This window comes from Tasmannia lanceolata, unplaced genomic scaffold, assembly GCF_043159265.1.
Source record: "Tasmannia lanceolata isolate RefF3 unplaced genomic scaffold, GAP_Taslan_0.1 ptg000012l, whole genome shotgun sequence".
Taxonomy (NCBI): Eukaryota; Viridiplantae; Streptophyta; class Magnoliopsida; order Canellales; family Winteraceae; genus Tasmannia; species Tasmannia lanceolata.
Genome location: NW_027518689.1, coordinates 37,848,748 through 37,871,071, shown reverse-complemented (window position 1 = coordinate 37,871,071; position 22,324 = coordinate 37,848,748). Strand labels below are relative to the sequence as shown.

At 38.9% G+C, this 22,324-nt stretch overlaps 2 protein-coding genes and 1 long non-coding RNA gene across 4 annotated transcripts; 1 reads left to right on the top strand and 2 right to left on the bottom strand.

Moving 5' to 3' along the window:
* LOC143888113 (heat stress transcription factor B-2b-like) lies at positions 1 to 1,684 on the bottom strand. The gene is made up of 3 exons (XM_077392423.1): positions 1,425 to 1,684; positions 1,075 to 1,323; positions 1 to 964 (listed from the first exon to the last, which is right to left on the bottom strand). The coding sequence occupies exons 2-3, from the start codon at positions 1,312 to 1,314 to the stop codon at positions 326 to 328; spliced, it is 879 nt and encodes a 292-aa protein (XP_077248538.1). The 5' UTR covers positions 1,315 to 1,323; positions 1,425 to 1,684; the 3' UTR covers positions 1 to 325.
* A 5,736-nt stretch (positions 1,685 to 7,420) lies between these two features.
* LOC143887298 (uncharacterized) lies at positions 7,421 to 10,231 on the bottom strand. Its single transcript, XR_013254125.1, has 2 exons — positions 7,889 to 10,231; positions 7,421 to 7,661 (listed from the first exon to the last, which is right to left on the bottom strand). It is a non-coding gene; the product is annotated as an uncharacterized LOC143887298 (long non-coding RNA).
* A 4,103-nt stretch (positions 10,232 to 14,334) lies between these two features.
* LOC143888112 (uncharacterized) lies at positions 14,335 to 18,101 on the top strand. Of its 2 annotated transcripts, XR_013254481.1 has the most exons (5): positions 14,335 to 14,349; positions 14,437 to 14,577; positions 14,892 to 15,821; positions 16,151 to 16,242; positions 17,744 to 18,101. XR_013254481.1 is itself a non-coding variant. In XM_077392422.1 (3 exons), exons 1-3 carry the CDS (start codon positions 15,590 to 15,592, stop codon positions 17,828 to 17,830), a joined length of 411 nt encoding a protein of 136 aa, XP_077248537.1. In that variant the 5' UTR covers positions 15,413 to 15,589; the 3' UTR covers positions 17,831 to 18,101. The 2 variants fall into 2 exon arrangements, 1 of the variants encoding a protein (XP_077248537.1); XM_077392422.1 differs by lacking the exons at positions 14,335 to 14,349; positions 14,437 to 14,577 and having other exon boundaries at positions 15,413 to 15,821.
* The last annotated feature ends 4,223 nt before the right edge of the window (positions 18,102 to 22,324 follow it).

The following is a 22,324-nucleotide window of genomic DNA, read 5'->3' as shown; positions in this document are numbered from 1 at the left end:
TTCCAGAGGAAAGCGAGATGATAATGATATCTGCAAAGAATATTCAGTCAGGAGGTTGGTGAAAAAGGGTCGAAAGCTGTGTTTTTTTTTCTTTCTTCCATCGCTTTTGCGATTTTTTTCACACCCAATTACATTTACCGCTGCTTGAAACATAAATTTGAAAAGAGATGGAGAGAGAGAGAGAGAGAGACCTTTGGTTCTTTCTTGCCTTGGACGAGGTTAGACACACACACACATGTAGACAGAAACTGGCACGTGAGACTCCTCGACAAGGAATCAAAATCTTATCTGTTGCTTTCTGGCTTTGTTTTTTTTTTTTTTTTTCTCAATTACAGACCCTTTGGTTAGGTCGACAACAGTATTTGAGCCAAGGAGATTCTTGATGATCCGAACTCGGATCTAACGGTTCAGATTTAATCTCCGACGCTGTATGTTGTTGCTCGTGTTCTTCCACATCCTCTTCTCTCACTCGCTTCACGCCTATCGGAACTCCAAAAAGCCTCGGCCTCGTCTCCTCCTCCTCCTCCTCCGTCTTGACTCGGCTCTGTCCCGAGTTCGCTCCGAGATCCGACTCTTCCGTAAGCCGTTTTAACGGCAAAAGATCGAGCGGTTTATCGGCTGAGATCTGGCTCTCTGGCCGACTGCCGGCGTATTTCGTCATCAAGAGGAGAATATTGTTACAGAGATTCTTCATCTGTGTAAGCTCTTGCGTTAGAACCATGTTCTCTTTCCTAAGCCTCTCGTTCTCGTCAATAAGCTCCGCCGCCGGCAAGCTGACCGGAGAAGAGTTCGAGGAAAGGACCTGCTCGTCGCCGGAATTCGTAGGAGAACCAGCACGAGTCGCCGGAGTTGCCATCGCCGGAGATATTTTCCGGCGGTGTATGTCGCAAAGGAGCCGCTTTTCGCCTCGACGGAAACAGTCGTTGGCGAATTCCCACCGATCCGGCACGATCTTTCGGAATCCCTAAAAAAGGAGGAAAATCCGTATACAATTCAGAGAAAGTTGAAACTCAGGAAAGGTTATGGATCTACGTATTTGCATACGGTTGTAGCGTCAAGGGATGGATGACTCACGTATGTGTTGAGCTGGCGTACAAAACTGGAGAAGTTATTATGCTTGAAGTATTTGGGAAGTAGATCTCGGGCGAACTCGGCAGGACGCCATACTATGAAGGTGGAACCATCATCGTTCCATGAGATCACATCATCAACGGAAGGATCTTCGACGATCTGGTACGTTTTCGTGAGGAAGGGCGTCGGTAAAGATCTGGACGAATCGGAGTCTCCGTTCTGTTCTGCCGTAGGAGGAGCCATTGCTTGGATCTGAAGGAAAAAAAAAGAAGAGGATTATCGTTCCAAACCCTAGATCTGAGAAAAAACGATTTATCCGTGACATTAAAAAACAAAATCCATCAATAACAAACCTAGAAAGAGACGCGAATTCCTCGATTTCCTCAAACCGGCACGAAAGTAAAGAAAATTAAAGTGATGATTGACCAGAAAAGCAACCAAAATAGTTCATGATCTTGAGAAATTTTCAGAGAGAGAGAGAATGGCTTTGTTGTGTTCTAGAAGCTTCGTTCTGGATTAAAAGGAACAAGAAAAAAGAAAAGAGAGAGAGAGAGAGAGAGAGAGAGAACGCCCCACCACTCATAAATCCACAAAAGGGTGCGAGAAAGGAAAGGAAAGCACGAGAAGGATCTGTAAGTTATATTTCCAGAAGTTTCTGGGCGACCCGGTACTCGTACCACGTGTCGGTATAAACGTGGAGGACAACTCATAAAAAGATAAGGTTTACTGTAACCGGCTCAACAGATAAATTAATGTTTTTTATTCGTTTTGTAAAAACCGACGAAATTTTACAGGTGTAAAAAGCAGCGTTCATGCGTGTACTAAAGTGGCACGACTTAAAAGCAGGCGCTTTCTTCGCCACCGGGAAAAGACCGTCTAGAATGTTTGTCAAGTGCCGAGCACCCTCGCTAGCGACAAATAATGTTTTAACCTTAGAACAATATCCAATTATCCAAACCTGGTTTACACAATCTTGGCCATTCGATAAAAAATTGGCATCTAACCAACTGTGCGTTTTTTCCAACATTTATCCGGGGGAGAGTTAGTGTAGCTTTTAGAATGCTAAAAGGAAAGAAATCAGTTTCTCGATCTGACAATTATTAGGTCCCACAGGAGGTTCAGTGTGAAATGAAGACCGTTGATCTAAGAGACTTAGATCTACACGATCTTATTCCCTACTCTAAAGAACAAACCCTCATATAGATAAAAAACGACTACAAAAATGACAGGAAGTCTAAACTGAAGGTGAATCTAGCATTCCTCATTCTTAGAACCCTAAGATTTGATGGATCAAGGGCCTAGATCATCAGATCAAGAAGTTTTCAATTTATGTATTAGGATCAACGGGTCTGATCACGTGGATGAGGTTAAAATGGGACCCAATAAGTGAGTGTAACAGCCCTTTCTTTCCAGCATTTTCCATGTGTATAAAAAACACCAAGAATCTATCTACTACCATTTACAAATTGGTTATGGATCTACCATCTTTCTGAATAGGGGTGTAAACGAGCCGAGCAAGGCTCGGCTCGGCTCGTTAAACTCACAAGTGAGGTCGGCTCGGGCTCGGCTCGGCTCGGTCAGGCTCGCGAGCCTTACCGAGCTCGGGTTATATTATGTTCACACCCCTCATCTTCCCTGGACAGCCCTACTAGTGTAATTTGACTACTTTTTTTACACTATGGGGGTGGTCCTAGTAACAAATGGGGTTCCAAAAATGAAGTGACATATTTTGCCCCTCCCTTTTTACTCCATGGACAACCCTTTTAATGTATATATTAATATATAATATATATTTAAATATATTAAATTCTTAACGAGCCTTAACGAGCCGAGCCTGGCCTAACTCGGGCTCAGCTCGTTAAGGATTCGAGCCGAGCTCAAGCCGAGCTCGAGGGAGCTTCCGAGCCCGAGCCAAAATTGACACCCTTATTTATGAAAGGTGACAATCTTTATATTCCTAGCATTTGAAAATTAATTATCTTTCGAATGTCTGTACTAGTAAAATTAATATAATATATGGCCCCTTAGTTTATACTCTTTTTAAGGTACTTGACCTCAGAAGAATTCAGTGGGTGTCCCTCGTAAGCAAAAGGGGTGGATATTTAAATGTAGATTCTATTCATTGCACCCGAGCTTTTTAAAAATTATCAACCCCGTAAAAAAACCCAGTTTTAAAAACAGGACTGGGCATGAAACAGCCTGCCTGCGAAATGCTTTTCTATGATGGTCCTTACCTTGAGATTTTGTACAGTGTAAGCCCTTACAGTCCCTTATTTTTCAAATAGTACTTTACGGACAAACTATAGGATGATCCAAACCGTCCCTGTCATGGGCCATAACGTAAATAAAAATTATTACCAATGGAGGTCATTGGTCAAGTGCCATTTAAGATGGCACGCAAAATTATTACCAATGGGGGCGCCCTTTGCATCCTTTTTTGTAAGGGCGCTTGTGAATCTAGTATTCCTCATTCGTAGAACCCTAAGATTTGATGGATCAAGGGCCTGGATCATATGATCAAGATGTTCTCAATTTATGTATTAGGATCAATGGATCTGATCATGTGCATGAGTAAGTGTAACAGCCCTTTCTTTCCAGCATTTTCTATGTGTATAAAAAAATACCAAGAATCTATCTATTACAATTTACAAATTGGGAATGGATCCCATCTTATAAGATGCTCCTCTCAAAGGTGACAAGCTTTATTAGGGCTGCAACTCAGGTCGGACGGTTTTTTTTTCCGGAAAACCCACGATTCCCAAACCCGGCCCTACTCATGATAAATCTCGGGTCGGGTCGGGTTTTTTACGTTGACGCAATTTTCTAAGGAAAACTCTTGTTTGGCAAGGCAACTCAACTCATAGAAGTAGAAAAACTCAAACATGACAAACTCTTTAGTGAATTAACTAATGACTAGTCCAAAGAGAATAATTCGATGCATTACCAACTGCAATTGATTATACTCATATGAGATTAACAACAAACTATTTAGTGCATTAACTATTTAGTTGAAACTTTAAACCCTAGAGCTAAAGGGGGGAAACGAACAGAAGATGGAAAGAGTCCCTGTGTTTGCGTGTGTGCGTGAGTTTTACTTTTAAGTTTTCACTTTTAAAGTAACAAAGTTTTAGAAAAAAAATACATACTATAACTTAAGTAACTCGGGTCGGGTAGGGCACCTTCAAGCCCGGCTCGACCCGAGATTCATGAGGGCTTTTGGATCGTAGACCCGGCTCGACCCGAAACTCGAGAAACATGAACCCAACCCAAGCTATTTTCGGGTCGGGTCGATGCGGGTCGGGTAAAACCCGACCCAAGTTGCAGCCCCAATCTTTATATTCCTAGCATTTGAAAAATAATCATCTTCTGAATGTGTGTACTGATATATAGCCCCTTAGTCTATATTATATATAAATGTACAGTCTATTCTTTACACCCAAGCTTTTGGCTATTGAAATTATGGGATTTCACTAGGGACCACCGCAGAAGGCATTTTGCAACAGCCTGCCTGCAAAATGCCTTTATATTAGGGCTGCAACTCGGGTCGGGCGGGTCGGGTTTTGGAGAACCCAACCCTACCCGAGAAATATCTCGGGTTGGGTCGGGTCGGGTCGGGTTTTTTTTCGGAAAACCCATGATTCCCAAACCCTGCCCTACCCATGATAAATCTCGGGTCGGTTCGGGTCGGGTCGGGTTTTTTCACGTTGACGCAATTTTTTAAGGAAAATTCTTGTTTGGCAAGGCAACTCAACTCATAGAAGCAGAAATTACACTCACATTACACTTGAATCAAACAATGATGTAATTACAATCACATCACACTTGAATCAAACAATGCTGTAATCAAACAATGTTGTAATTACAATCAAACAATGCTGAATCAAACACTTGAATCAACTCAACTCATAGAAGCAGAAATTACACTCACATACAGTAACAGTGGGTGCGTGGGTTTTTACTTTTAACTTTTAACTAACAATAGAAAAAAATGTACATACTATAACTTATGTAACTCGGGTCGGGTCGGGTCGGGCCCCTTCAAACCCGGCTCGACCCGAGATTCATGCGGGCTTTTGAATGCTCAACCCGGCTCGACCCGAAACCCATGAAACCTGAACCCAACCCAGGCTATTTTCGGGTCGGGTCGATGCGGGTCGGGTAAAACCCGGCTCGAGTTGCAGCCCTACTTTCTATAATGGTCCCTATCAAATCCCTGAAATTATAAAGAGCATATTGTTATAGAATAAGTGGAAAAATAAAATCTTATAAAATGAATCTTAAAACTGCAGTTTATGTGGTTGTTTATGATTGCAAATCCCATTCCTGCGATCACATTTGCCTTTGCAATCGTGATTACCCATAATAAAAGAGGAATAAAATTGAATGAGTATAAATAAAATTGATTAGATTAAAGGGAAAAGTGTTGTTACTCGGTCTTGTAGCTAATAGCTAAGCTTATCTACTTGGTCGGATTAAATACAGTAGGGGCCCACATTGTTTGGGTGATCCAAACCATTCATTTGAAAGCCCCTTACCTATATAGGGTGTCCACAAAAAATCAGATCCATAGAATCATCCCAACCCATTCGACAGTGGAGGGAAAAATCGGAAAAAAATGAACATGCACAGTTTGTCCACAAATCTTCCCATTTTCCCCTCCATTGTTGGATGGGTTAGAATCATCCTATGGGTCTGATTTTTTGTGGACACCCTATCTAGGTAAGGGACTTTCAAATGAATTGTTTGGATCACCCAAACAATGTGGGCCCCCACTATATTTAACTCGACCGAGTAGCAACACTTTTCCGTAAATTAAATTAACTAATTTATAAACAAACAATTGGAGTCTAAAAGACATGCACGCTAACGTCATCAAGTGTCTCTAGTCTTTTATAGATCCCAATCGTTAGGTCATATTTGAATTGCAAGAAAAACTTTTCTTGAGGAAATTTTTTCATATGAAAAGTTATTTATTTCCACAATTTAGAGGGGATTGATAAATTTTAGGGATATCGTTATAATTTACAGGTCTACGTAAATAAAAGTTGTTCAAATCACTTTTTCATATGTAATCAGTATAAAATTTTGGGAAAGTTTTCCATTTGGAAATTGCAATCCAAACAGGCCTTCGAGATTAGTTTATGTTGTTTAATCTTTATAGATGCCTACAAAGGGTCCAATGCATAATCAATGATGGATTAAAATTTTCACAAAATACAAAAGGCAAACATAATAGTACCTTATCACTGAAGACACATCACATGAAAGAGGTCAGATAAGAATTTTCTAATAAAAGTTTTAAAACCATTAAAAGATACGCTAATACTAAAAATACCATCGCTAATAGTAATAGCGACCTTTTTTTTTGTCGTTGTGTGGTCGCTAATTCGAGGGTCGCTAATAGTCTGTAGCGACCCAAATTAACATGAGCGTCGCTAAATGTTACTCATTAGCGACCAATCAAACCGTTGCTAACGACATCATACAACCGTAGCTAAAGGTTTATAGGCAACCAAAAAAGACAACCAAATCAAGCATTAGCGACGAAATATGTTGGTCGCTAATAGTGATTATTAGCGATAAGAATAAATTCGCGACGCTAAAACTTTGTTAGCGACCAACATATTGCGTCGCTATTAATAATTAGATCTTTTTAGCAACCAACTTAATTTGGTCTCGACTATCTTCAACGTATACATGTTCTATTAGGGACCAAAGCAATTAAGTTGCGAATAATATTTTCACCGTATATGTTCTTTCTACAACCGAATTAATTGAGTAGCTAATACTCAATTTTAAGATTTCTTTTCGAAAATTTTATTTCATTATATACATATAAAAAAAACGGTTCCTACACATATGTGTAGAGAACTCTCTACACACTAGCTTAAAATACAGTGGGGGCCCACATTGTTTGGGTGATCCAAGCCATCCATTTTAAAGGCCCTCACATAGATAGGGTGTCTACAAAAAATCAGATCCATAGGATCATCCCAACCCTACGATTTGTGGAGGTAAAATGGATGTCTTTAAACCTTCACAAATTATTTCATTTTTTGCCTCCAAAGTTCGAATGGTTAGATGATCCTATGGATCTTATTTTTTGTGGACACCCTATCTATTGAGAGGGCCTTAAAAATGAATGGTTTGGATCACCCAAATAATGTGGCCCTCACTGTATTTTAAGCTAGTGTGTAGATCACTTATCTACACATGTGTGTAGGAACCGTTTTCTCTATAAAAAAAACGGTTCCTACACACACATATATATATATATATATATATATCAAAACTTACATAAATATCCATAGTCATAACACACATTCAATATTAAAATTGAAATGACATAAATCAAAACTTACGAAAATATCATTACTCGTTACATAAGTTCAGTATTTAAAGTAAAAATTAATTGTAGCCATGTCCGTACACCGAACACCCTTTAAAATTCCAAAAAACAAAAAACTGTCATTATTCATGTGTGTGTATTATGAGCTCTAGTACTCATCAACTCCGTCAACATTTTCTCCATCAACATCTTCCCTGTCACCATCCTCATCATCAGCATTTTCCCCTTGCCGAGTTATCGGCTGCAAACAAAATGCGAGAAATGAAGTATGCATATAATAGAGCTAAAAATAACATCAATTCATAAATGCAGTAGCCACTTGTTAAAGCCCACAGAGATATCTAAACAATTTCGGAATTAGGTGCAAATGAAATGAAAAGATATAAAAGCATTTATACTACAAATAAATAACTTTTGAATAAAAGAAAGCAAAGGTGATCACATTAAAAAAAAAACCCAACGACTAACCTGTAGGTAATATGTTGACACGCTCTTAAACATAGATCTTTCACTCCGAACATCTCTTCCATCTATCGCTCTTAGTAAGCTGCATCACTATTAGATCATCTCTTGATCCTCTGTATAAAATTATGAACTAAAATCAAGAAACAAATAATAAAAGAAGGACATTGATAGGCAAAGTTATTACAATTCCCAAAAATGATAGTGCCCATATCCAAGCAAACAAATGGTCCCTATGAATTATCCCTGGCAAAAAAAGAAGCAAATAGTTCAAGAAACCAAGAGATCATAAATAAAAAAGAGAAAAGCATGGGAAGAGGGTACCTTAAAAAATGTACTCACAGACAAAATAAGAATGTATTACCTGATTATCAACCCACAATAACATAACAATTTCAAATTGGGAATCAACACATCGTAGAACCAAAGTGGTTACAGCAGATCAAATTTTCACAGTCAGCATTAGCAATAAGGTTACAATAGCATAATTTCACAATTGGTTAAGCGCACATCTCAACTGAAGTCAAATCCGAAGCACAAAATTCACACAAATACTCCATCAAACACTCAAAAAAGTAGAAACATAACATACCAAATAAAAACATAAACATAAACTAAGCGTATAAAAAGAAGCACCAATCTATAAATAACCTTTTGAAACCATCAATCTGTCTAGTTCTACTTCTCAACATTAAAAATTGGGAATTTGAAGTCATATTACTCATATCTGCTCAATAAAGCATTAAATTCTAAAGTCAAGTTAAAATCATATCACGTGTCTAAATCAAAGGAAAAAAGTTAAATTTAAACAAAGTTGTTGAAATAGAAGAGGCCCTCCTCTTCCTTATGTCAAATTAAACATGCATAATTAAAAAACATCTACTGCAGCCCATCTCATATGCCAAAATCCCATTTAACTTGTTATTATACAAAGAAAGCATCCACTGTAGCCCAATCTGGAAAAAAAGAAAAAAAATCAATCAATACATATAATTGTTTGCAAGAAAATTTTGAAGCCGAAGTAAATAACTGAGAATGTTTTGAAAAAGAAAACCCTTTGAATGGATTTCGATATTGAGAAAGAAAAAAAAAAGATTTGGTTTCCTGGGTTTTAATCTGCTTACACAGATTATGGGAGAGTCTCTTGGGTTTCTTATGTTTCCCATAACATCGAAGAACAAAAAATTAAAGCTTGGCTGAAGCAAATGAGTTTTGGCAAAAGAAAAACCCATTTGATGGGGTTTAGACACCCAAAACCCCATCACGTTGAAAACATGCTTATTTTTTTAAATTCTTATGCAGTAAAAGTAGAACTAATTAAAGCTTGAAAGTGTAAGGTATTAAATAGCAACAAAGAAACTTATAGGCCATGTCTGGTGAGCATGAAAAATTATTCCATGGAATAGATGTAGACCCAACTGTGAGAGATGGGCAAAGGAGGGAGAGGAAGAGACATGAGGGGGAAGAGGAGAGAGCAAAAGATATCCTCAAAAACAGTGGAAAAAAAATTAAGCTACTTCAAATTTGAGTTTTTTGCCCTACTTTTCAAGGCCTTTTCATTCTCCCTTCAATCCCACCCTCTTAAGGCGTGTTTGGATCACTGGATTAGAAAACAAGAATCAATTTTGGTTCTTTTTTCAGATTCAGGCGTTTGGTTCCAAACTTAGTAAAGGAGCCGGCAGTAAAACTCAAGGTTGCCAGAGTGGGAATCAAAAACGGGAATCGAAAGCGGGAATCGAAGGCTCCCAGGGAAGAATCCTACTCAAGGTCGCCAGAGTGAGAATCGTAAGCGAGAATCGAAACGGGAATCGAAGGCTCCCAGGGAAGAATCCTGCTTCCTTGGTAAAACTCCCCAAATTTCGGGCGGCTTTTGTTATTCTCCCAAGCTGGTACCCCGTCTCTCTCTCTCTCTCTCTCTCTCTCTCTCTCTCTCTCTCTCTCTCTCTATTTCTTCAAGCCTCTTCTAGTGAATTCTCACCGGTCCCCTTTTTTGTTTGTTAGTTTATGGGTGCATATTCGAGTCTTATTATGAGATTTTTGCGAAAGAATTTGTGGGTTTGGGTTTTTCTTAGGGTTACCTATCCTAGTTACAAAGATGTCAAACAATTTGTGGGTTTCATTTTTTCGTAGGGTTTGCTCTCCTGTTTACAAAGATGTCAATACTGATTCCTCCTTTTCCCTGCTTACCCAAACACTACCATTGGAATTCACATTCTTATTAGCAGGGAATTGGAATATGAATGGAATGGAATTTCATCTCAATACCGATTCTTTGATTCTTGTAATCTAATCTAAACGCACCTCTCTAACTCCTCTCCGCACATCTCTCGTAACCATAGTTAGCAAAGCATAATTTTAAACGGCGTTTTTTCTTTAAAAAAAACACATGTTTTATTGGTTTGTTGTTTAATACTTAGAACACGTTTTAAACACATTTTAAATGTATTAAATGTTTTTGACGAAATTTCAAATTTTGATTAACCATGCTATATTTTGCAAATGACAAATTTTTTTGGAAAATGATACCCCCCGCACTCAAACCTTATTTGTTAAGTTCCTTGCCCCAGGGTTAGATGCGATGGGCATGTTTGCCAACCATGAAATAATATGCTCCTTGGAATATTATTAATGGGACCAGTTACGGGCATAGTTAGCAAAACATGCTACGGAAGAGGAGAGATGATTCGAGTCTAATACGGTATTGATAAAATATCCTCCCCCCCGCACCCTCAAACCCAAAAAAAAAAAAAATTGCGGGTTTTGGGGGGGGGGGGATATTTTATCAATACTGTATTACATTCGAATCATCTGTCCTCTTCCGTAGCATGTTTTGCTAACTATGCCCCTAACTGGTCCCATTAATAATATTCCACAGAATTATTCCATGGAGAATATTATTTCATGGTTGGCAAACATGCCCATCGCATCTAACCCTGGGGCGAGAGATATTTTTTTGTGGGTTTTGGGGAGGGGGGGGGGGCGGGGGGGCGGGGGGGCGGGCGGGGGGAATATTTTACCAATACCGTATTACACTCGAATCATCTCTCCTCTTCCGTAGCATGTTTTGCTAACTATGCCCCTAACTGGCCCCATTAATAATATTCCATGGAGAATATTATTTCATGGTTGGCAAACATGCCCATCGCATCTAACCTTTGGGCAAGAGATATTGGATTTTCTAATAACGACGGTTGGAGTTATGTTAGGCGATTTGCTTAGGAGACTCATTTCCCACCTACTATATTTTTATAATAAAGGCACCACTCACTTTGTTTTACTCTTTTCTGATTGGATGTTGATAGCAGCTTTAGTATTGTAAGGAAACTACTATAAAAAAATTGTAAAAACAGAAATGAGTTTCTACATGTGTACATGATGGTCCAGGGGTGCAACTCGGGTTGGGTCGGGTTGGGTGACGTTGAGGCCAACCCGAACCGAGGAACCCATTTTTCCAATCCGAACCTGACCCAACCCGATTTCCAACCCTACCCGACCCGAGGAACCCATTTTTCGAATCCGAACCTGACCCAACCTGATTTCCAACCCTACCCGACCCGAGGAACCCATTTTTCCAACCCGAACCCAACCCGACCCGACTTCAACCCAACCCGACCCAACCCAAGTTTTTAAGCTTTAAAAAATAAAAAATTATAAAAAATGTTGGGTTTCACTCTGGTCAGGTTGCCAAACCCTCAACCTGAACCCGACTCGGGTTGGGAAAAGTCAACCCGAACCAGACCCGAACTCAACCGGACCGACCCGACCTTTGTTGGGGTTCAACCCGACCCGAGTTGCACCCTCACTGTTCCCAGCATTCTATTTTAGTTCCTCCGGAATGATGTATCTGAAAAACTTACATAATCTTCTTAGTTAGGGGTTTGGTAGGCAATTTCGCAGAAAAGCCATTTCTTGGCTCACTTTTGCAGGAGGGAATAGCCGCACATGCTCACTCTTTAGTAGATTTCTTCGTTTCGTTTCTCGTGCAAAAAAGTTAAGTCGATTGCTTTCCGTAAAAATTGCTTAGAAAATCAAAATCCCTCTTAGATAAGAGCAAAGAAAAGTACAAGCCAAACATCGAAACTCCATCTCATTACCGGAGTGGAAGCGATTGATTAGAACATGAGGTGGCAAATGAGGTGTTTAGGGAGGAGGGTTGGAGGTTGTCAACACGTTTGTACAACGGCTAAGATAAGGGTCTCTTGGCTATTCTATTGGACCACATGTAAAGTGATCGAGCCAAGTTAGCAAACTTTTATCTTTAGAATATTCAGCCTCTCATCGTGTTTAGTTGTTGAGAATTTGGAACTTTCTGATTGGTTTGTAGGAATTTTCTGGAAATTTTCCTCATAAAATATTAAGTTACTTTTCACACAAAATGCTTATCCCTCTTAGCCTACTTCTAATGCGTATTACAAGGAGGAAATTGTCTTATAGGAGCATCACTCACAAAAACCCAACTGGAACCAAATCAGTATGATCCAGACCGTTCATTCAACAACATACATCATGGATTGGCCTGCAAAGTAGACTAGTAAAAGGAAAAGGAGCAACAACCGACATTCAAAGGGAAGCAGGTACTGCAACTCTCTGCTACCAAGCTTTCAACTTGACAACAACGGGTGATGGTTCTTCATCAAATCATCATCCACCTAAAGTTCCATTTTCAGTTTTGTTGGTGTAAACATAATCTAGAGTTTTTCAACCTAAAAAAGATCAGGGTGTATTGCATTTGCACCATTTAAAGAATTCACGCCACATCTGCCTCCCAAGTACCACCAGGGAAAAAAGGTCTATCATTTGAAATTTCTACTTGCAATAGTTTTCCTTTCCTTGATCCCATCACTACAATTACTAGATTTATACTGTGATCAACATACAAGAGTACAACAGCCATTACAGAGGATCCTTCATTTGCAAGGACAAGTGGTTAGCCAGAAGTTCCTCACACCCATGTTCAAGTTTCAACAGATGATAACCTTAATGAAGTTTCATCATGAAGAATGCTTAACCCAGCGTAGAATGTTGACACTAGCATATTGTTGGATTCAGTAGGGTGAATGCAAACTTGTGTTACGGTGTATTTCTTTACAACTGGCAGCACTGTAAATACTTGATGTTTTTGTTAGCATACAAATACAATTCAGTGATTAGCGATGTAATCGATTATAAGATACAATTCAATTTCAAGCCCTGCAACCAACTAGGATCTCTCCTCTTTCTTCTCATCAACATCCACTGTTTCTCTCTTATACATCAGACTATGAAAGATTTTGCATGGAATCAGAGCAAAGCTGATCAAAAATTTAAGACGAAATTAATCTGATAAGTACTTGCAAGATAAAGCGAGGAAGAAGAAAATTCGGTTTGTTTGGGAAACCAGTCCCTCGTACAATAGCACGAAATTAGGTTGAAATCTTCTCTACGTTTTCATTAAGATATAAGAAGAAAATATAAACGTCTACAATGATCTCAAGTTTCAACACAACTAGGACTCTACAACCAATCAGAATTAAGAATAATAAAAAGAAAACTAAAAGATAAATTCGAAAGATAGCTAAAACTAACTAGACATCCCTAAAAATTGGGGATTCAACATTCCCTTCCTGAGCAAAGGACATACTTCTTTCTTCTCCTTCCAAAACCCCCTAAACCTTTTGAAACTTTGAAACCCTAATCCATAATGCAGTTGCTCAAGCTACATTTTCTTTCTTTCATGCAAATTCCTAAATCTTTCACAGCAAAATTTTGAAACCCTAATTCCCCTCACCTATTTGTGAAATGCTATTCTCTCTTCTACCATAATATACATATGTTAGCCCGAAACCATCAAAACACTGATTTCATAACCCTAACTCCTCCTCATCTCTCACTCCAAAGCCTAATTTCTTATTTCACTCTATTTACAATTTGTAACAGTCCACCCATATGACTTCTTCCACCAATACCTTCTCTTTCTCATTTGTTGCCAACTTGTGACTGTTAAATTAGTTCATGATAACATTCTTCTATGGAAGGGGCGCATTACTCCAATTGCTTGTGCCCAGGCATTTAGGTCACTTGAACAGGATCTTTGTATCTCCTACTGAGTTTGTAAGAAAGGCGGAGGTGATTCTAGCTCATCTACTTGATCTAGTGTCGGGGTAAAATCCACACTTCCTATAAGCGCACGACACGTGGCACCTAATTAAAATAGGAAACCGAACTTGCCTCTTAGAGTATGAGTGCAAGTGGGATTCCCCATTTCTCCGGATTAGCAACGCCGCCCAAACAGGAAAGTACTCCAAAGGGCCCTATTGAGAAAGGCCACTCTCCTATAAGGTCGGTGGAGCAATGTAGAAACCAATTCTCATGAGGAAACATGGTTTATCAAGATAAGAATTGAAATTAAGGGAAGTTGACCACTAAGGCTCCAAGTCTCCTAAACTGCCTTGAACTCCTCCTCTATGAAAGGACCCCCACGCTCAAAGGTACGCATATCGAATCACCTTCCTCTTCATTATTTTCAATCACTCCCATTGTTTTCTAGTTTCAATGCTTCGTTCTCCTATGCGCAGATTTCTGACTTGAGCGTCGGAGTCGTCTTCCAGAGTCCACACTTCAGGGCTCCTAACGTGTGTTCTGTGAGCACAAGTCAAGCACAGATTGGAGCTTTAGCATCCATCAGCCCTTGAATCGGATTTTGGCATCAACATCAAGTACTTGATTTCATCTTCATGAGAACTTTGGAGAGCACTACATGAGTCTTATTCGCAACAATCTGACTCTCGAATCATGCAACTTCACGAGTTTCATAGTTGTTGCAGAAACAAACTCTCTATCTCGTTATGAAACAAAATCAAGGGTTTTTTTTTAAAAAAAAATTTGACCAATTTAGTGCCATTCGGAAGTCTCTCTAAAACATGATAAGGATCATCACACTATCAATTATTATGCGATGTTCAACACTTGGATCCTCAGAAGCCAAACTCCGCCTAAGTTTGCTGATTTGGGCATGCTTCTAATTCAACAGGAGGGCCTTCTACTCGCTACCGAAGGAATCTGTGAAGCCTCCCACACCACAAAACAACAGCTAGTTCGATAGCTCAGAGCACTATGAAAGAATGGAGCTCCCCCGGTCACAACCATAATTACCACAACAATGAATTATTATTAAACGGTGGGTGAATTCCAGTCGGTCCAAATGTAATTACAGGTATTAAATGGTGGGTGAATGCCAGTCGGTCCAAATGTAATTATAGGTAACTTTTTTTCACTATTTTTTCGGAGTTTTCTATGCTCTCTCTCTCCTCCACTCCGTGAATGGCTGAGATTAAAAAACACTTTTTCTGTTAGGCTAATCTCAGCCATTCATGATTTCGGATCGACGCACTTTAGTCGCGATGGAGATGAAAGGAGTCAAACGTCCAAAATCCAAAAGCTTTGCTTCCAGGGTATTTTAGTAATTCGGTACGAACCCAAAAATATCAATCCACGGTGCGTCATCCTCACCTTTAAACGATATTCGAGCCCAAAAATATCTGGAAACAACGTGGCGACGCCTCAGATATTTTATACCGGGGGCGGTGAGAGAGAGAAAAAAAAAACAGGCAAAAAGCTCAACGACTTTATAAAACGTGGAAGAAACAAGAAAAAAAAACCCCAAACTCTCCACCAAGAAGACCGAACCTGGATATTTTTTTTTTAATTTTTTTTTTTTTGTGATTTTCCATGGATTTGAAGGCGAATGGTTTTTGGACGGACGAGAAGCACATCTCATTCCTTAACCGGATTGAGGCTTTGTTCGTTCAGAGCATGCTCCAAAACGACCCACGTTGCTCCTCGCTAACGTACGCCCACCGCCTTCATCCTCCTCTTGACCGTTATCTCCCTGACACTGCTGAATCCACCCTCGATTTTAAAAATACAAGACATGATAGATTGGAAATCCACGTAAAACGAGGTAAAAGTCTCTCTCTCTCTCTCTCTCTCTCTCTCTCTCTCTCTCTCTCTCTCTCGTATTTGCTAACATACGCCGGCGGTGCTGTGCCGGAGTTGCACGATCTGAACGGTTAGATGCGTGTGGAACACGTGGCAGGTAGAGCAATAGTGCAGATCACGGTCTTGGCGCATGTTAGATAAAGTCTACGGTTTACTATTGAAATAATAGAAGTATTTTCGAAAATTGACTTGAAATGACGAAAATACCCTCAGATATTCCCACGCGTCGGTTAGTGCAGATATTTTTGATTTATTTATTTTTCCTCTTTTTCCTGTTTGGTGTTCTTGTAGAAATTGGGGAAACGAAGGTCTCGGGCTATGTTCGATCCAATAAGAAGACGAGGAGAAGTTCACCTCCATCGTACAATGCTTCTCAAGATCAGGTTGGTAACCAATAAAGGCTCAAAGATAAACAAATTCGGGTTGATATTTGCACCCCTACCTTGCTTCTTTTTTTTAACACTTTTTTGAGACTTTTCTCGTGTAGTTGTTAAAGAGCCAACTAAGGGAGATGATTTTTTTTCGCCCCACTTTAGGATTATGCGTCCCACTTTTAACGTGAATTGTGGCAGACTTTTACGCTTTTTCTCGTCAAATCACGTTAAAAGTAGGGGCGCATAATCCCTAGGGTTGGGGGCGAAAAAATCATCGCCCCAAACTAAATAGCCCCTTGTCCATAATTAGGGGATGATAGTCTCACCCCCTTGTTTTGATAATTGCGTCCACCTTTAATTGCATTTTAATTTGCAGTAAATAGCTTTTTTGTAATTACAACAGCCTCTAATGCTAATTAAGGGATTTTTGCTGATTAGTCCCTGCATGGCAGAATAATTGCTTATTAGTCCCTAAGAAAAGCATATTAACGTAACGGTCCTACTTGTAGACAATATTTGCTAAAAGGTCCTTAAAACTCACGAACATGACAAAATAATTGCTTATTAGCCCCTAAGAAAAGCATATTAAGTAAGAAATTTTAGGAATATTTTTTGTTTCTAAATTTTCTAAGAAATTCCTATCTCGTATGGATTGCAAGAAAATATCTGTGATAGAAAATTATTTTTATGGAATTTTTTTTTTTTATTGAGGAATTGTCTGATTAATTTAGAGGAATAACATTATAAACCGAATGTCCCTAATTGAAAAATTGAATAGAGTTGTTTTACTTTTTTTTTTTTTTTTTTTTTTAAATGTGTATGAAATAAGTGATTTTAGATTTATTTTTTTTCCTTTCCGAACTTTTGTTTTGGGAATAAGAACCAGGGTTTGACTTCTAATCCTAGAAGAAGAAGTGAGAGTGTCAAAGGGAAAGTCAATATTAGAAGAGGTAAAAAAAAAACGCTAAAACGGATTAAATGGGTTGGGGGAAATTTGCTATTTTAAAATTTTTAACGGAGAAAAATAAAGTTCACGACTTTCAGCGACCTTTTAGCTAATATTTATTTTCTAAAAGTAGGACTATTCAGCCAATATGCTTTGCTTTTCTCAGGACTGATAAGCAATCATTTTGCGAGTGACTGATCAGCAAATATCCCTTTAATTTATTAATTATTTATTTCATGCGTGTGGAAAATGCTATTTCCACTACCTTGTTTTGCTTTATCACCTTACTCTAAAAACTCATTTGTTTGGTATGGCCACTTTCAAAATGAGTGAGACTCACATTAAAAAACAGGGGATATAGAACGTAAACAATGACGGAAAATGACCAAAAAGGGTCTCTCCGCCCGGGCATTACGTTTTTTTTTGTCTTCTAGGCCACGTGTCGTCAAATTAAAGCACTGTTTTTATTATGGCAGGCTGGCTCTTGACGTTGGGGCCAAACAAATATCTAGAACTGCAACTATTTATTTTGTATTTTCTGAAAGGGATTTGGTTTTGATTTAGGTGGTCCCAGAGCTTGGAATTAAAAAGGGGGATAAAGATGAGAAAGAGGAAGTTGAAGTGAGTGGTGCGACCACGAAGCATGACTGAAGAGACTAGATGAGTCTGTGGGCATCTGCTTTTTCCATGAGGCTTCTTTTTGGCTGATGTGAAGAAAATATAAGCAGTGGTAATATCCATGTTGCCCGTTGAATTTCTGGTGCCAAGTTTGATTAGGTTTCTGATAACTGCTTTTCCATTGTTGGTTGTTGCAAATGGTTTGCTTATTCAGCTCCAGTTAGGAGAGGAGGGTGAGGGGTTCCAGTCCCTTATTGTTGTTGGGTTTTAGTCAAATGAGAAAAATAATGGTTATTACACCTTATTTTGACAATTCCTTGACGGTGGGAAAATCATATTGATTTTGAATTCTTTCTTAAAAATGCCTTCAATGAATATTTGGTGTTTAATGTGGGAAATGATTTTAGCACTCCGCTCTTTTGATATGCAGCGAAAACTTCTTGTCTTTTAGTGTTTAAATGGCTGTCGAAACACCAATTAAAAAGTAAAAGACAAGAAGCTTTAGCTACATATCAAAAGAGTGGAGTGGTAAAATCATTTCCCAGGGGGTTGAATTTATCACCATGCTCACAGAAACCGTTATGGGGTGGGAGGATTTTATCCGCTAGGGGGAATATCAATATCCATTAGGGGGGATAACGGATTTTATCCGTTTTATGCTCTGTTTGGTTGCCGGGTTTTTTTTTGGTCCTGAGAGTTATGTGGGAGAGTAAGTTAAATTTTGGTCCCATCCCATGTTTGATTGCCTTTTAGCACTAGGTTTTTTTTAATCCCACTCTTGTAATGATTACTTGTGGGGTGAATTTTTTAATCCCACTTTTGTAATGATTGCCTTTTTCATCCCATCCCAAGATAACCCCAGGAACAAAAATAAACTCAGGAACCAAAAATAAGCTTGAGAAGAAATTTTTTCTACCCAACAGTTCAAGCAACCAAACAAAGGTTTTTTTTTTCCCACCATATCTCCCAGGGTATTTTTTTTCTCCCACATAACCAAACATGGGATTTTTATTTTACCAGGATACTTCTAGGACTTTTTTTTTCCCACCTATCTCCCATGGTATTTTTTTCTCCCACATAACTCCGAGGAACAAAAAAAACCCGGCAACCATACAGAGTTGGGGGGGGGGGGGGGGGCGGGGTGTGATATCATTTCCCTTTTAATCCGGTTTTCCTAACCGAAACACATTACGTTTGGTTGTCGGAAGTTTTTTGATTCTTGGGACTTTGTGGAATTTCCGTAGGAAACCTACGTTTGGTTGGCGGGCCCAAAATAATCCTAGGAACCAAAAAAACCACGCGCGAAACCCCAGGGCAAAAAAAAAAAAAAAAAGCTCCCATGAACCAAAATAACCCCAGGAACAAATAATAAGCTTGCAGAAGAAATTTTTTTTTCTTCACGACAATTCAAGCGACCAAACAAACCAAAACATGGGATTTTTATTTTACTGGGATACTTCTAGGGATTTTTTTTCCCACCAATCTCTCAGGAAGTTTTTTGTTTCACAAAAATCCCAAGATCCAAAAAAATTTCGGCAACCAAATGGAGAAAAATTTCATGAAGAAGGTGAAAGGAATCTACCCGGCTCTAATCCTGACTCTAGTTGGGTTCTTCTACGTGGATCATTTTCTTCCATTCTATCCTATCCAAGGTCATGTTCTCTCTTATGTTCATTTAGCCGACCCCGACTAGTTTGGGACAAAGGCTTTGTTGAGTTGTATTCCCATAGGTGATTCTTGCATTTTTTATGTCCCTGTTGGCTATTTTTTCTTTTGTGAAAAATAAAAGGCATAGGAGCCACGGCCAGTATAAGACGAAAGAGGACAAATCCGTATAAAGCAATAAATACATCTTGAAGGTCAAATCAATGGTCTTGTCACTCAGTTTTTATTTCCCACACAGAATCCCATTTTTGAAGTGTTTTCCGAAAAGGCAAAATAAGTTTGTTCCAAGGTTTTAAATTTCAGTTTCGGTATGCATTTTGGCCTTCACCGAAATCGAAATTTCGGACGAAATCCAATACACCATTAAAAAGGAATATTTTATTTAATACGAAATTTCCACGGAAATTACCAAAATTTCAGGAATTTTGGTCGATTTCGGAAAATATTAACAAATCTGAGACCATATGCATCGAAACTCTATTGAATTCACGCGAGTGCCCATGGGCCCACGTTTCACGTTTGAGCAATCTTTTCCCCGACATACACGACTAGTCTCTCTCTCCACGTCTCACCTTTTAACCATCTGTCTCCACGTTTCACCTTTTTACCATCTTCTCTTGACATACACGGCTTGTCTCTCTCTGTCTCTCTCTCCTCTTTAATTTATTTTAATTATGACCACCCACTTAAGGCCTGAAGCAATACAATCTAGGCTTAGCTGAATTAAAATCAATGATATGAACCTTCCTCTCCCTTTCAATGGCTTCTAGAATTGCTTGGTTTGACAACATAAATGCTAGAGGCTGAGGTTCATGTTCTCAAGGTTGCCAGCAGCAACATGATTTGCACAAGAAAGGATGAGCCCACCCGTCAAGAACCCAACAATCATCCCTAAAATTAACCTGATGAGTGACGACGACAAGGGTTTGCAACCATTTGAGAATCCATCAGTCAAAAACATGCTCATTCTTCTCCGATGGAAACTACGGCTATTAATCTGATGAATATGAAATGAAGAAACTCTGCTATTAATATGAAACAAATCATTGAATTCAACACAACCATTGGGTTTGGCAGGGTTTCTTTATAAATTTGTGTAGCTTCCGATGACATCTTATGAAAACGAAATTTCAGCCGAAATCCGAGACCATTTCGGATATTGGCGGTTTCGGTTTCGGTGTTGACCGAAATCCAAAATTTCGGTCCGAAATTAGGGATTTGCTAGCGTCCATAGCAAAAGGCATTTCGCAGACCATCCACGAAATGCCTTTTGCGATGGATGCTAGCAAATCCCATAAAAATATGGTAGTCTCTATATCACTCCCCAATCTTAGGCCATGTTTGGCAACCATGATTTTTTGTTTGGTTTTTGCTAACCCGTATCCTTAGGGCAACTTTTGGAAATGATATTTCGCACATCGTTTGATAATAAATTCAGAGAATATGAGTATTTTTATCAAAAAAAATGGGTAAAATAATTGTAAAATATCATTTCCTAAGCATCTTAACGGGTGCCATAACGCGTTAGCTAAACCCCTTTTTTCCCTTGGAATATTAGTATAGGTGAGAAAAAGTGCAGGGGATGGTGTGTTAAGAGGATCAGAAGTGACTGAAAAGCTGGGAAAAAAAATAAAGGATTACATTCCAATAACCATGTTTTGATAGTGATACGGAGTTAACTTGTCTTTTATTATTTAACCCGCTGTCAAAAGCTATTACAATTTTCAAAATGATCTGATAAAGTAATTAAATAAGAAAAAAAAAGAGAGTTTGTGCAATTATGAAAACATGATAGTGCCCTTATAAGTATCCTAATTAAATAAACAAATAAAAGAGTAGATTCAAAATCAGGACAAACTTGCAATGAGATCCTTCATAGTTCAAACCCAATTCGGATAAAATTGCATGGCTTTTTCATGGTTTAGGAGCTTTTCATGCTCGCCTTACTGTCACCCTCTAAAGTCTCTCCCTCTCCACCCATCTCTCACTACAGGCACCATTAATATTCTATTGGTTACCAAACGTACTCTACAAGCAAACCTCAAGGTTGAGAAACAAAACCTCAACCATTGAGCCACAGGCCCAACCTGTGAGGGAAATGATATCAACAGAACCATGTTTTGATATTTTCACTAACTCATCTTGTCTTCTATTAGTTTTTGATATTTGCACTAGGTCCTGTTATCTTTTATTATTTAAAGAGCTGTCAAAGGTTATTTTAGTTCCCAAAAAGTTCTCACACGCCAATGAACAGAGAAAAGACGAGCTGGGTTTTTGCAATCATTGAAACGTCGTCGCGTTGATATCATTTTCCTTTTGGCAATGTAAGATTGATATAGTCGGAGATTTTGATAAGGGCGATGATATTTTCCTCCCCCTTTCAGTACGCATGCTCCCCCCCTTGTTAAGGTGATTTGACGCCAGATAGAGTTAAAGTTGGTCACTGTTCACATCAAATCACTTTATAATTATCAAATTAAAGACGTATGTGAAAGGGACTGATAATGGCACTAACTACTTTGTTTTACACTTATTTCTGATTATCTGTTGATAGCTTTTCTTGAATATCGTAAGTGGCCCATATTTTGATAATGGCACTGACCCACCTGTCAAAGGCCTAATACAATTCCCAAAAAGGTCTAAGCCGCCAGTTAAAAAGTTAAAACAAGTGACGTTCGCGTCATTATCATAATATCATCGTGCATATATGATTTATATTTTGGGGAGTGATTAATCGCCCCCTATGCGGCTATCTCGCCTCGACCAACCACAGACTTTTTCGTAGTTTTCTGAAAGAGGAGGGATATTTTGGTAATCTGCCTTACTGCCGAGGTAAGAGATATATGGCAATGTAAATGTTCC

What these genes read in the sequence shown, in the direction of transcription:
- LOC143888113 (XM_077392423.1), bottom strand. Translation starts at nt 1,314, where the DNA reads ATGGCTCCTCCTACGGCAGAACAGAACGGAGACTCCGATTCGTCCAGA. An exon ending in TACGCCAGCTCAACACATAC is followed by an intron (nt 965 to 1,074) that starts GTGAGTCATCCA and finishes CTCCTTTTTTAG; the next exon opens with GGATTCCGAAAGATCGTGCC.
- LOC143888112 (XM_077392422.1), top strand. Translation starts at nt 15,590, where the DNA reads ATGGATTTGAAGGCGAATGGTTTTTGGACGGACGAGAAGCACATCTCA. An exon ending in GGAAATCCACGTAAAACGAG is followed by an intron (nt 15,822 to 16,150) that starts GTAAAAGTCTCT and finishes GTGTTCTTGTAG; the next exon opens with AAATTGGGGAAACGAAGGTC. An exon ending in ACAATGCTTCTCAAGATCAG is followed by an intron (nt 16,243 to 17,743) that starts GTTGGTAACCAA and finishes GTTTTGATTTAG; the next exon opens with GTGGTCCCAGAGCTTGGAAT.